Source organism: Ochotona curzoniae, unplaced genomic scaffold (assembly GCF_017591425.1).
Source record: "Ochotona curzoniae isolate NIBS_2020 unplaced genomic scaffold, NIBS_Ocur_1.0 contig_3643, whole genome shotgun sequence".
In the NCBI taxonomy this organism is placed as follows: Eukaryota; Metazoa; Chordata; class Mammalia; order Lagomorpha; family Ochotonidae; genus Ochotona; species Ochotona curzoniae.
In genome coordinates this window covers 1183941-1199359 of record NW_024465933.1, presented here as the reverse complement: position 1 = coordinate 1199359, position 15419 = coordinate 1183941, and the positions used below count along the sequence as shown (strand labels likewise).

Sequence of the window (15419 nt, the reverse complement as noted above, 5' to 3'; positions counted from 1 at the left end):
ACAAAATGCAGTTAGTTTGGGTCTTGCTGTGTGTATGTAGATGTTATTTTTGAATATTGGTTGGCAAGCCTTTGGAGTATAACAATAAAAAAGAAAAACCAACAGAAAAAGTAAGCCTGAGATCTTAAGTTTCCAATGACACTGAAATCAATAAAGAAAAAAATAGCCTAAGAATCAGACCAATAAAATGGTATATTATTATCGTAATAAGTGCTAACTAGGTGAGATATGTGTTTCCCCAAAAGAATATTCTGGAAGGTATCAGATGAGTCAGAGAAGTCAGAGAAGGTTCCCTTGGGGAAATGAGTTTTCTTTGAAACAGAGAGTGAAGGAGGAAGTGGGCAGTGTGGGATGAAGAGAGCTTGTTAGAGGAGCTGGCACAAAGGATCACTACTTGCAGTCTGAGGCTATTTTAGAGTCTCATATTGAGTTAAGCCTCAGGGTATGCTTAAGATTGGGGCCCAGCACCATGACTCATGAGGAAAATTTAATAGAGCTGTTTTACTGAGGGAAAGCAAGCTGATGGGGAGGTATGGTTCTGATCAGAAAAAAAACGAAGACTGAAATTTGTTCTGCAAACCTTGGGGGTAGAAAGGCTAGGATCTAGAGAAGCTGTAAGGGCAAATACTTCAACCCAACACAGGGGGAAAAAATAATGTTCAAAACCTGAGAATCAAGTTGTCCAAAGATGAAACAGGCAGCTCTGGGAAGCAATGAGCTGCTGTGTGTTGGGGTATTTAAGCATATATTATAAGCCTGTTTATCAAAAATGTAATAAAGTAAATATAAGCAATGGACCAGGTTAGCATTGATGACATTTTTTATCCCTTTTCAGCTATAGCAATCTGTGAACTGATGTGTACTCTGATAAAGCCATCTGTATTATTACAAGAATTAAAATCTTCACAAGCTGAGGAAGACACGTTCTTTACAATTGTCCCTAGCACTTACATATCAAGAATAATAATGGGCCAGGAAAGCTGCCCATTTGCTCTAGGAAAGCTGCAGCAAAAGGTCAAATGTACTTACATCTTAATTTGATTCAAGGCTAAATGAACAATTCTGGGATGGGTCTAAGAATTGACACTGACTACAAATATCCTGATAGTGCTGATAATGCTGGTCTGGCACCACACTTTGAAAATCACTGCTCTGACACTTCCTTTATATCACTCCATCTGTGGCATACAGATCCTGTGTCCTTTCTTCACTGTCAAAATAGTTCAATGATTTGATGTGTGTGTAGATTCCTGCTTATGTGGTAATGACTTTAGTGAATTTCTCTTACAGTGAATTCTTGGAATATCCCAATTTTCATAATGCTTTGGAATACATAGTGATTAAATTTGGGGGAGTCCCTTTTCAGCTCCCCACCCCATATGATATATATAATGACCTGCTTTCAGAAATTGCATAGCCTTTTTTTTTTCAAAAGAAAGAAGTCTATTTACTTAACTGACAAGGCAGAGACAGAGCAAGAATCTCGCATGCATTGGTTCACTTCCCAATGCTGGTAAAAGCAGGTGGTTGGTCACCTTAAACTTGGGGCCGGAAACAGTCCCAGTCTCTCACATGGAGAGTACGGACTCAGATCCTTGTCCTTGTAACTGATGCCTCGCAGGTGTGCATCCTCAGGAGGCTGGAATCAGGGAGCTGAAGCCAGGTCTTGCGTGAAGGCACTCTGACATGGGATGTGGGCATCCTTGGTGGCCTCATAACTGCTCTGCCGGTGTCTGCCTTAAAGAGTCATTTTACCAAGAGACCATATTGTGCAATCCCATTGAAGGCTAAGTGAATTGTAAAAATGTCATCTGGTGAGTCAGTGGGAGCTCTGGACACAGAACGCTGAACTGAACCGAGAGGACGCTACACTTTAACCTTGAGGTTTTTCTACATTTCTTTGAGATTCTGGATAAAACGAGGAGTAAGAGTATATTTGACTGATTTCCAGAAAGAAAATACAATTATTCAAATATTTTCATGTGAAATGCTGAAAATATACTAGAGGACCTGAAAGACTTAGATATTCAGTGCTGTCATAATCAACTTCTAGTGCACAAACTTATCTCTCTTGAAATCCAAGGAGAGAGCAGATGCCCAAGCATTGATGATGTTAGATGGAAGAGAATAGCACTAACTCTTCTTCAGAACACCAGATGGTCCCAGAATCCACGGTCAGTTTACATAGTTTTCACTGAGAGTTTTTGAGATTTTTAAAATACCTTGTAGATGAACACAAAATAACTTCACAACAGTTTTTCACTATACAAAGAAAAGAAACAAAGGATTAGAAGGAGCCTTAACTGTTACCCATCCCATCTGGACTATAAAATGTAGAACCTTTAAAAAATTTTGCTTGTGATTATAATTGAAAATGGTTCATTCTTCTTTCTATGTACAATTCCATATTCTAGTTCAAATGCTAGGAAAGTCCTATTTACAAAATAAGAGAAAGACAATAATAGAGTGCTCCTGTAGTGGAAAAAATATGTATGATGATTTTTATCATTTCATTAATAAAAAAACTAGATTTAATTTACAAGAAGAGCTTGCAGCACAAATCATCAAGGCAGTTCATTTGCGTAAGGACACTTTGAAAGGATTAAAAATATTACAAGAGGAAGTATGTGAAGCTTTGACACTCAAAATGAGCAGGCATTAGTTCAACAAGCTACAACAGCATACATTTTTGGCCATTAATTATATTCAAGGGACTATTCTAGAGTGTCAGAGTTCAGTGATGGCAGGATAGTGTTTTGTTTTTTGAAATTGTGCCATTACTTTATTAAATAGAGTGGATCTTGTTTCTGATCTATGCATTCTCCACTAACTTGGTAGGGAAGTGCTAAACTATTACATTCCTCTTTGATAGTACATTTAAAAAAGCATTCTGTCTTATGACTGGAATATTTGTTAATAAAGAAAGAAAGAGCTTTATTCTGGAAGCAGCACAAAAAAAGAGGTAAAGGTAAGTGAAAGAAAGAAACAGATAAAGAGAGAAAAAATAGGGCCAGGCGTGGTGGCGCAGTGGTTAAGGTCCTCGCCTTGCACGCCTGGGATCCCATATGGGCACCGGTTCTAATCCTGGCAGCCCTGCTTCCCATCCAGCTCCCTGCCTGTGGCCTGGGAAAGCAGTCGAGGACGGCCCAAGGCTTTGGGACCCTGCACCCATGTGGGAGACCCGGAAGAGGCTCCTGGCTTCGGATCGGCATAGTATCGGCCATTGCGCTCACTTGGGGAGTGAATCATCGGAAGGAAGATCTTCCTCTCTGTCTCTCCTCTCTGTATATCTGCCTTTCCAATAATAAAAATAAAAAAATAAATCTTTAAAAAAAAGAGAGAGAGAAAATAGAGAAAGAAAAAGTGAGAGAAAAAAGAATGAAAGAAAGAAAGGAAAGGAAAGAAATGGAGGCAAACAGATGAAACATGAGAAAGGACAAGCGATTGAAGACTTGAGGGGGCGAGGAAAGATCCAGTCCCTGCTCTCACGGGTCACAATGAGGGGAATGGTGGAGGGTGCTCCTCGGTGCTGTAGCCGAGAACACTCCACAGGCATCTTATTTCGCAAGAGATTTTAGAGACAGGGAAGGAGATGACGGAAGAGGAGATAATAAGACACCTCATTCTATTGGATCTTAATTGTTCTCATAACAAATAAACAAACAAAATAACAAGTGCAAAGAAGTGGAAGAGATCTAACTTTCAATTGAAAAGATTACTATTAGAAGATTGCTTGGATGAAAGACAGAACAATAAAAAGATATAAATGAAGCATGAAATTAAATAACAAAAATCAAAATGAAGAAGATTTAAAGAAGCTCATTCATAAAATCTAATGAGTCTGGTCTGATTATCTAGAGCTCAATTTTGGGTGAGTAACTTGAATTTCACAGCACCATGGTGAGGATGCAATCCAATTTTTATAAAACCATTATCATACACAATGAATAATTATTTTGTAGTTGTTTGTAATGTAGAGATTGGTGTTTTGGAGGTAATAGTATCTAGCAATCAAGAACTAAGAGAAAATGAAAAATTTTAAGGAGGGTTTAAAATGAATCTTGTCTCAGTCTCAACAATTAAAGGATGTGTAAGCTAACAATGTTTTCATCTTCTTTAAAATAACTCATGTCAACCAAAAGTTGGTCTGCTTCTTTTAAACTTCCTCCCCAAATAGATTTATACTAGGGAAATAGTTCTCCTTAGAACAAATGACTTTAGAGAAAAAACTAAATGTAAGACATTGAAAAACTAGGCTAGTGGATAGGGTTTTCCATTTTGTTTGGAAGGCATAATGATATGATTTACAGTGTCAACGTAACTGATCTAGTGTTAATTCTTGCTCTGCAGTTGAGCTGTCCCAGAGAGTAGTTCAGATCTCTGCCATTGCGTAGCGATCGAGTGAATGATATTTGTCTCAGTAAAGATCCAAAACTAGAATGTGGTTACTTTGACCAAAAACATAAAAGGAAAAAAATCATCAGATAAGGAGTACATTGGCCATAATTTCCTGGTCCATGATTAGCAGAGCTAGGATTTGAAGCCAGTTACTCCCATTAATTTCTCCACATTGAAGACCACATTTCAGAAGCTCTGTGTCAGAGATAGAGAATACTGAATGAGGTGCTTTGGTCATGCTGGATAGAAAACTAGGTCAGACGCAGAGTGGTTAATCAGGACATGTTAAGATTTTTTACAAGTCTTACAAAACAAGCTAGATATTAGTGAATGAGCTGATGCCTTTAAGATGGTGTTTGATAGTTAGGACATGGTTACATAGGCATTTTCAATCCAGTTTTTTTTTTAAAGCATGCTCTGAAAAACTCCTTATGAAAAACAAAAACATTAGACTAATTGACCATATGACTCCAGTCCAAGTCTCTGAATTGCAGGGCAGGCCATGTAAGCTGATCTAGTCAGGAAAACCCAGAGTCTTCATCAGGATCGCAATGAGGGAGAGCCAAGGGCCACTTTTCCAAGATTGTATTTTTTGGGTAAGATTTTTTAGCTATTCTCTATTTCCTTAAGGGATTAAAGAACACTGTATTTATGCAGTACAGTTATAAATAATTTAAGAAAATGTGGTAATGAGAAATGCTACCTGAGATCTGAGACCACTCCAGAATTTATAGCCTGAATCACTCACCCCCCCCCCTTTTTTTGGTGCTCTTCAATTTGTGTCAAAATAACCTGTTGTTTTTTTTTTTTGTCATTCCCACTAGACTCGAGGCTTCTTAAAGTAAAAAAGATCATTTTTTTTTTCATATCACTGGCAGTTAGTAATGTATCTGTCTTATGGTAGGAATGACAACCTGCTGGGAGAATAAATTAGTAACTGATAGTTATCTACTTAGCAGAAGATCTCTTTCTATCACAAGATTATTTGAATACTTAAAGTATGCTTTCATGTACAGTTTTATAAAGAACTCATATCTTTAAAAAAATGAGCTGGAAATTTAGACCTACATAAATTATTAAGATATATAATCAGGCTCTCTTGCAACTCACAGCCATGATTATGAATTATAAATCTGAGAGGTGGGAAGTTAACTACCATATTATTCCCTGGATTGGTCGCATTTATAGAACCACTCATTTGGTTCTACAGAAGGAAAATATTTGCAGTGTAAATTCCTCAGAATTGCGAATGAACTCTAATTACATATGTGTCATATTTTCCTTATAGAAAAGATGTGCTTTTTTGTAATTAGTATTATCAGAACTTTGATGAACACCCAGTTTCTGAGCTTACTTTTCTAACATTAGATATTGTAAAGGTTAACAAGGGATTCCAACAGAATTGCAACTAATGAACTTGAAATCTTACAAATATCCATTTCAAAAACGACATGAAAGCGAATAGACTTGACTATCAGAGACAGTTTTGCGTTCTATTCAAATAAGTATGCTATTGAAAAGAACGGCGCTTGTGGCCACTATTATGAAATACAGCCTTTCATATCAGTACTGTGTCCTGTATTCATCTTGGGTATACCAGAAATGATAACATCATTTCCTTGGAGGCGATGAAGACAAAATAAACCCTGTCTACAAAACTTTCCTATCGCAATGGTGGCGATGAGAAATCTTCATGACAAGGTAGCACAACACCCATGAGATACGCTTTACAATTAGGCATGTTCCTCCGACAGCCTTCTTTTTATGGGAAATTATGGCGAACATTTTATTTCAAGCCTCAAAAAAAGGTTTGGATGAAAGAAAACTGCAATTTTTGCCAGAAAAAGACAGGTGGCGTAAGTATGCAGCGTTTTCAAAAAAATCTATCCAGTGATTATTTCTCCCTGGGATCCTCTGCTGGGGTTTGAGGCGGTGACGTCAGTGTGGCAGTGCGGAGCCAGGCGAGGCGCCGGCTATAAGCCCGGGAGCTGTCCGGGTGCTGAAGCGGCCCAGGACGCTCACGCCACGGACCAGAGCATCCTGGAGACCTCCTCTGCAACCCAAGATCCAGGTAAGTGGGCTTTTGTCTTCGACTTACTGGAAAGTTCTCAATTGTGTGTTCTTTCTTTAATTCTTGGCTGAGGAAGAGGAAAATTGCTGTTTGATAAGCTTATATCGCTGGCATAACTGAATGACTACCTGCTGCTTGTTAGCCAGTGCAACATTGAATCTGTGCTTTATGTTAGTTGCTATTGGGTGTTTATCAACTAGGACATTATTAGGCAGCCACACGGAAGAAGAGTAAAAAAGTTAAGTAAATACATATAATAAATGTAAAGTTAAGCAAAGGTGCTATTTTGTTTCTTAATGTTTTGTTTCTTCTAAGAGCAAAACCCAAAGCCAGGGATGTAATTCATCTGGTTAATATTCCTGTCAGTAGGTTTCCAATGATTCAAATGCTGTTAAACACATTAGTCACACAGCCAACCAGTTTTGGAACCAGCTTTTTCTTTTCTCTCATATTTGCCTTGTAAGAACTCCAAATTAACTACCTGTATGTAATAATTTTCTGAACTGATATACAATGAAATGTTTTACATTATGATGTGCTAATTGTAGACCTAGGAAAACAGTCTGGAATGAACTTGAACAAGCCTTCTTCCTACTTCCAGAATGAAATATTGTCTTGGGTTATGGGTTGTATATGATTATGATCTGCATAATTTTGATTATGGAATACAAGAATTCCTAGCCACATAGGTTATTACAGTTATTAATATTTTTGATTAGAGGAGATTTCCAAGATTTTGCTAAAGACTATGACTGAGAAACACGTTTCTTTAAAAAAAAGCCAAATTTCTCAATGACTGCATTAGATGCCAATGTTCCAGTTTGATGTCAATGGAAAAAACATTTTCACTTAAGAGGTTTGACCATGATAGTTTCAAAAGGAGAAGCATTGTTTTCGTCTTTTGCATTTCAGAAAATGGAATTTTAAATTGAAGCCTTTCTAAGGTATTAGAGCTGCTGGACCTATCATAATTACTTAAAAGAGCTGCAACATGTTAAGAAATAATGTTTTTCTGAGTCTTACTCTAAGCCAGTTTCCCATGTCATCTAAAGTGACCCTGAACAAATGACAAAGGGATAGCTTGTGTTGTTTTGCTGTGGTTTAAAGCAGCCTCACTTAATGTGCTGTCTTGATGCCACACCAAAGCCCACCTCCAAGGTGATGGCTTTAAAGAGAACCCAAATGTTAAAAATGCTTCAAGAAAATGATTTTAAAAGAAACAACTTCAGTAAGATTTTTAAGATGATGACTTCAAATATCCATGTTGAAAATTGTTTATCAAAACTAAATAATTCCTGAAATAAGACAAAAACATAAAATGAACTTTTATTTAAACCAAGAGTTCTGTTAATCAATTTGTTTATACCAAATAGTTATTAAAAGAAAATATATTGGGGATATCTTCTGAAACATATTTTGATTTCTTTTTCACTAAATAAATCTAGTTAATGGAAAGATCTTAAATAAACACATGTATCCATATTAAGCTACTTTCTACTAACGCAATCATTTTAAACTTTGAAAACTGGAAATATCACTTAATCACCTATATAATCTAGTGCAGACTATTTTCTACAGTTGACATCTAAGCTAACAGAAAATTGTAATCACATTATTTAACTTAATCTATCACAAAAGCGTGTTTCTGTAAACATATCATTAATAAAGCTGTAAACCTAACATTTATTTTATTTACAACACAATTACAAACATGAAATATTTTTTCAATGTCAGCAATGCTAAATATAAGACACATAAAACTTGCCTTGCTAGTTTATGTGTGAGATATTAAAACATTGTAGAAAAAAATGAATGGAGATTTTTAGTGGGAAGAGTTCAGCACATTGTGTTTATCTGAACTGAAAATTATACAGTGGTTATTTTAAGCTTTTCTAACAGTATGAGTCATTGAAGATTTCACAGGTCCATACAAAAATAGACACAGACACAAGACAGACTGAATTTGGACAAGTTTGGAAATAGACCAGTTAAGTAAACTTATGTTCTCTGTAGCATCTATAATTATTTACTATAAACTCATGAGCACTGATGAGAGATACAACCACCACTGCATTTTGTGTGACAGTCATAATAAAACCATAAAAATAATATGGAACACAGAGATTTTAAAACAGTTGGTTTATTGTTTTACCAAGGCTGATTCAGGAAGAATCTTCACTGGCTTATCTAACTAGGTAGGATTTTGGAGGTTATTAATTGTTGCATTTCATATCAGAGAGACAAAAATTTGTTTTTGGAAAAATCTGTGTGACTAGAAATCAACTATGATGTAATCAAGTATGATTGGCATGCCTGTTGCATGTTGTTATAGCATCATATGTAGGAATATCATGATGGCTGTGCTTCCCCAACAAGATTAAATGGATAATTCAGGAAACAAAACAAATGTTTGTTGACACAACCTTAAAAACATTGGTGTTTATGCATGTGTGTGTGTGTGTGTGTGTGTGTGTGTGTGTGTTTTAAATTAAGGCAACAAATTATGTTGTTAGTGATTTCAGCAATAATGCAGTGTAAGACAACTCAAATTCATCTTGGCAAGTCTTTTTACCTTTGTTAAAAAGAAACAGCATGTGCTAAAACTCAAACTACAAGTTTTCTAGGTGATTAATGTTTTTATTTTGAGTGCTTTTATTGTTATTTTAAGAAAGAGAATGCTGTGCAAGCTTTATGCAAGAATGTAATTTTGTGGTTAGCTGTGGGGATTATGTAGTAATTATTCACGGATATTAAGAGCTCTCCTAGGTTTCATGTAAATTACCTCTGCTGTGCTTTTTCCTCCCAGTGGTTAAATTTCTCCTTTGTTATAGAGTCATCATGTCAGCTTCGTTTCTGTTAACTCATGTTTTCTGTGCTTTAAGGACACCTTTAGAACATGGCTGAAGCCAAGATCCACAGGCGGGCAGCAGCTCTGTCTCTTGTGTTTCTCATTTTCCTCATCTCTGGAGCCGACGCAGCGTCATTTCAACGAAACCAGCTGCCTCAGAAAGAACCAGACTTCCGTTTGGAAAACAACCAAAGGTTTCCCAGTCCAGAAATGATCAGGGCTTTAGAGTACATAGAGAAACTCCGGCAACAAGCTCACAAAGAAGAAAGCAGCCCAGATTACAACCCGTACCAAGGTATTCCCGCTCTCCTGCAGCCCAAAGAAAATGGTGATGAAAGTCACTTCCCAGAAAGCTCCAAGGATTCACTGAGTGAAGATGAGTGGATGAGGATCATACTGGAAGCGTTGAGACAGGCTGAAAGTGAGCCCCAGCCAGCCCCAAAAGAAAACAAGCTTTATGCCCTGAATTCAGACAAGAACTTTCTAGCGGACATGCCTGACGATTATGAGACACAACAGTGGCCAGAGAGGAAGCTCACGCATATGCGATTCCCTCCCATGTATGAAGAGAATTCCAGGGACAACCCCTTCAAGCGCACAAATGAAATAGTAGAGGAACAGTACACGCCTCAGAGTCTTGCCACGCTGGAGTCTGTCTTCCAAGAGTTGGGGAAACTGACAGGACCTAACAGCCAGAAGCGTGAGAGAGTTGATGAGGATCAGAAACTTTACACAGATGACGACGATGACATCTATAAGGCCAACAACATTGCCTATGAAGATGTGGTTGGGGGAGAAGATTGGAGCCCCGTAGAGGAGAAAATGGAGAGTCGAATCCAGGAAGAAGTGAGGGACAACAAAGAGAACACGGAAAAAGATGAACAAATCAATGATGAGATGAAACGTTCCGTGCCCCTGGGGCTCCAGGACGAGGATCTCCATAAAGAAGCGAAAGAGCAGCTCTCAGAAGATGTGTCCAAAGTGATGGCCTATCTGAGAAGGTTAGTGACTGCTGCTAGGGGTGGGAGGGCCCAGAATGGGCAGAATGGGGAGAGGGCAATCAGGCTTTTCGAGAAACCCCTTGATTCGCAGTCTATTTATCAGTTGATTGAAATCTCTAGGAATTTGCAGATACCCCCTGAGGACTTAATTGATATGCTCAAAAGTTGGGAAAAGCCAAGTGGGTTGGTGGAACAGGAGCAGGATCTTGACCTACCTGTGGACTTGGATGACATCTCGGAGGCTGACTTAGATCGTCCAGATGTGTTCCAAAGTCAGATGCTTTCTAAGAGTGGCTACCCCAAAGCACCTGGTCATGCTATGACCGATGGCCTGCCAGATGGGCTCAGCGTTGAGGACATTTTAAATCTTCTAGGCATGGAGGGTGCAGCAAATCAGAAAACTCCTTATTTTCCCAATCAGTATAATCGAGAGCAGTTGTTGCAGAGGCTTCCCTATGGTTTTGGAAGGTCTAGAATGAATCTGCCTCCCAAGTCTGCCTGGGGGCCAGATGCTGAAAACAGACAAGTGGCTTATGAGAATCTGAATGACAAGGATCAAGATTTAGGAGAGTACTTGGCCAGGATGCTGGTTAAATACCCCGAGATCATGAATTCCAACCAGATGAAGCGAGTTGCCAATCAAGGTTCATCTGAAGGTGACGTCCAAGAAGAGGATCTCACTGAGCAGGCCGTAAAGGAGCGTTTGAATCAAGGCAGCTCTCAGGAGACTGACAAAGTGACTCCCGCTAGTAAACGGTTCCCTGCAGGGCCCCCGAAGAATGATGATACTTCAACTAGACAGTACTCGGATGAAGATCTGTTAATGAAAGTGCTGGAATACCTCAACCAAGAAAAGGTAGAGAAGGGAAAGGAGCATATTGCCAAAAGAGCAATGGAAAATATGTAAGCTGCTCTAATCGATGGTCCTACTTGCTTTCCTCCCATCCCAAGCCGACCCCACTGTTTCTCTTTAGTGTGTTGACTTCTATCCTGTTAACACTGTAGTATCTTTCAATGGCATACAGGCAGGTGACTCCAGTCACTGGGGAATCTGCTCTACTTACTCTGAGCTGTTCTCTTATGTATGGATATGTGTAAATGTTGTGATTATGGATAAAAAATTATTATGTCCCTTATCAAGAAAGATATATATGATAGTATTTAATATTGTGTCTAATGGTTGTGGCATTGTTGATGATCTTGTATGATAAAGAATGTCCTATAATTCTCTTGAAAGTTTTTAATATTTATTGAATTATTTTGTTACTGTCTGTAGTGTTTTGTGGCATACTGGAGCATAAGAAATAAAGCATTATTAAATATATAGTTTTATTTATAAGGCCTTTTCTATCGTGTGTTTTATTGTTGATTAATAAATGTTATTTCTGGACACCTTTGGACTCTTCATTCTGGAAAGTCAGGCAAATGATTATAGAGTGAACAGTATAGAGCCAGAGAAAATATTTTTTTAACTTCTACAGCCAATCCAGGTAAGAACTAAAGAGCTTCAGCTACGCGATTGGCCCCTGTGCTTTACGACACCTCCAGCAGCCTGCAGCTTATGTTTGCCCATAGCATTTCTCATGCATATGATTTATAGAATATGGCTTTTGGAGCAAAGTTTATATCTTTCACCCTTGTTTTCCTTATAGAAATGTCTTTGTAGAAAGACACTGTCACACTGGTAGGCTGCATTAAAATACAAAAAGAAAGAGAAGAGTTGCACACGTGACAATCAGAAATGACTATACACTAGAAACAACCTCCTGTTCCCCAATCACCCTGGTCCCCCTAAGTTAGAGTTGCAGCCTTTTCAGTGTTATTGAAGAGAGGCCAAAGGACTCTCAGACTAATTGTTTTGAAAGTGAATGGGCATCGTCACAGTGGAAAGAGGTCAGCTACCCCATTCCCTGCTCTAGGAGGAGTGCGATCGCTACTTTGTGTGTCACCTAACAGGAAGACAATGGCTTAAACATCAGCATTAAAAATACACAGAGCAACTAAGCAATAATGGTCGTAAATGAATCAGAAAGTAAACAGTAGCCATCTATTAGGTATTTACTGTTCATCAAGTGCTTTACTTACTTACATATTTCCTAATTTAATCCACACCACAACACTGTGGAAGGTATCTTTCCACCTTTTTAATAAAGGAAAATAAAACTCAGAAAGAAAAAAATTAAATAAATTTCTCAAAATCAGCATTGGAGCTGCCAAAATCATTATGTTGCTTCTGCATGATAACATACTCTTTTTGCTTAAGAAGGGGGTCTTGGAGGCAGCATGGGGAGAAGCTCATGAGATCTCTTGATGCACCATTTTAAAAGAGAATACATATGTGTGTAAGAGTGTATAAGTGTGCACGTGTGTGTGTGTGTGTGTGTGTGTGTGTGCATCGATTACTGAATTATTACAAGTCAGTAGGAGAACCTGGGTGCATTGAAGAGGTCACTATGTGGGTTTTCTTATTTTTTGATGTTTCTAAGATTGTTTTTCTGCACAATATTAATTGAATTTTGTGAAATTTTGAAGCTGCAGGTGGAAGTGATCTTAGATCTGATTATATTGCTTTTCTAAAATGTGGTCTTTACTTTGAAATACTTTCATAAGGCAGTCCTCTGAATTGAACATTACATAATGTCTGCTAAACAGAAGGGGTTTTTCCCCTGGATTATCACACTAACCTTCCACGTAGCCCTCTGAAATAGAAGCTGTTTATGTCTTTGGAAACCCAAAGAGATGAAATAAACTGCGTATCTGTAGCTGCTTAGTACTGGAGGGGAGCTTGTGTAGTGGAGCTTTAACACACTTCTAACTCTTCCATGCATGGCGTTACATGAGAGGGGTGGCCCAGGGTCAAAAATGAGATTCCTTCAAATGAGAGAGATTAAGGATTTTCAGGTGCTTTTTGTTGTTTTGTTTTTGTTTGTGGCTCAAGCTCCAGTACACCAGAGTGACACAAAGAAAGAGATAGGAACAGAGAGATCCTGCTTTGCTGTTCAGTTCTCAAATAATGAAAACAGCCAGTGTGGGCCAGGCTGTGGCCAGGTTAGGGTTAGGGTTAGAGTTTGGGTAATTCCATCGTGATCTTCCATGTAGATATCAAGGACTCAGACACGTGACTCATCAGTTACATCCTGTTCGAAATCTCAGTTCTAGGCATTTCATGTTAACAAATTAAATTCTAAATCCCTGGGTACTTGCTATAGCACTTCAGTTCCAATAATCCCTCTACCGACCAGAAAAATAAAATCCATATATACTGGCAACTGCCCACTTCCTCTCACCTACTTTATTCTGTACCTTATCAAGCATAAATTTCATTGTTACTGTACTCACTCCCTTATACACATTTCTAACTCATCTGTGTCTCATGTTTCTCTTTGCTGAATAACTATAGTGAATTCCAATCATCCACTCACTTACAGTTTTTCCACCACAACTCAACACAACAGGGGGAACACAAATACATATTCTGTATGATTTTCTCGAAATTTGTGCTCCATGTCCTAAACTGCCCCAGGATACAGGACTACCATTCAATTTCTTCATCCTCCTACAATTATATCATACTTTATCCTCTGTTCAAAAACGTCCAACTGTGTCTCCATCACCACTGCTTTCAGATAATTATCTGGTTCCTTGTTCTACTGAAAAACATGAGAATATTTACAGATTCTTGTCCTCACTTAACCCACCCATGTGCGTTGGTGATGATCTAAGCCTTGCTTTCCTGTTATGCATTTGAGTAATGGGTGTGAGCTTCAACCTTTATCAACCCATGCATGCACTCTATCCTGCTCTCTTGCTAATCTAAGGATGTTTTCAGCAGTCTTCATCTCTCTTTGTTGAACCAACTTGCCACTGTTCATTGACTCGTTCCTATCAAAAATACTCTGCTGTGTTATCCGTGAAACCACTGAACGAGTAAGCAGAACCCCCCTCCACCATTTCCCATATATCTACTGCTCCATGTCTCTTCCTCTTACACAAAAATTCCTCTAAAGAGTCAACACTACTTCTGCAGATTCTCCTTTTGTATTCCCAGATCTCTTTCAATCAGACTTTAATTCCTACCCCTCTGCAGAAATGTTTTCAAAAGAAAATGTCCCACATACTATGAAGCTGGATGTTCAACCCCCATGTCCTTATCCTATTTGATTCATTATCAATGGACAATATCCTAATTTTTTTTGCTCATTAATCACACTCGTCTTTTAGTGTCCTGGTAATGATGTTGTGGAATGAAGTGGAATGAGGGGATGAAGGATGGGAGAGATAAAAAATAGAATTGAGGCTGACTTTGAAGTGGAACAGTGAAGTAATGTAAGTGCTTGTTAAAAGATAAAGATACTTGATAAGTAGACAATTCAAATGTATTGGTTATGTTATCATAACAATTTTGATATCAGTACAGATTTGATAGAACTCATTTTAAATTTTCACAGGATCAAATTAATGTGGGAAATAAAAATCCTTGATGCAGATTTCAGTAACTTTTTCACTGAGTTTTTCATGTTGCCACAAGCATATGTGCAATAAGTTTGAAACTCAAATACCTCCGTTAACTTGTCTGGAAGGCAGTAGGTAGGAACTGTTAGCTGTGAAAACTGGATCCAGCTGTGTGTTTTTTTTTTTAATTTAACTTACGCATTATTAGATGGGCCATGCTATGATTAGGTAAGCCTCTGAGATGCTAGGTTCTTAACACTACAAAAACTACAGTTATTGGGATAAAATAACTAGCTATCACCTATACTGATAGAAAACACACAAAAAATAACTGTAGTTATTATAGTGTTAAAAACCTAGCATCTCAGAGGCTTACCTAATCATAGCATGGCCCTTCTAATAATGCAGAAGTTAAATTAAAAACAAAGTGTGCTTTCTGTCAGGATGGGTGATAATTAGTTATTTTACCCCAAAGAAGAAAAATATTGCTAATGATTTAATGGTATGGGGATGAGTAGCACACTGATAGAAATTATGGCAACCCTAATAGATAATATAGATTATGCTCTCTATAATGAGACCACTGATCCTGACTGTTGGAGGTCAGCCCTTTTGACTTGAACCTGGAACCTTTCGAAGGGTGGAGAGA

At 38.1% G+C, this 15419-nt stretch overlaps 1 protein-coding gene across 2 annotated transcripts; it reads left to right on the top strand.

Annotated features, from left to right (window-relative positions):
• The first annotated feature begins 6341 nt into the window (after positions 1-6341).
• Positions 6342-11708, top strand: SCG2 (secretogranin II). Of its 2 annotated transcripts, XM_040982788.1 has the most exons (3): positions 6342-6469; positions 9352-10318; positions 10439-11708. In XM_040982788.1, the coding sequence occupies exons 2-3, from the start codon at positions 9366-9368 to the stop codon at positions 11223-11225; spliced, it is 1740 nt and encodes a 579-aa protein (XP_040838722.1). In that variant the 5' UTR covers positions 6342-6469; positions 9352-9365; the 3' UTR covers positions 11226-11708. The 2 variants fall into 2 exon arrangements, with proteins under 2 accessions (XP_040838722.1, XP_040838721.1); XM_040982787.1 differs by having other exon boundaries at positions 9352-11708.
• The last annotated feature ends 3711 nt before the right edge of the window (positions 11709-15419 follow it).

Coding starts and splice junctions, on each gene's coding strand:
- SCG2 (XM_040982787.1), top strand. CDS start 9,366: ATGGCTGAAGCCAAGATCCACAGGCGGGCAGCAGCTCTGTCTCTTGTG.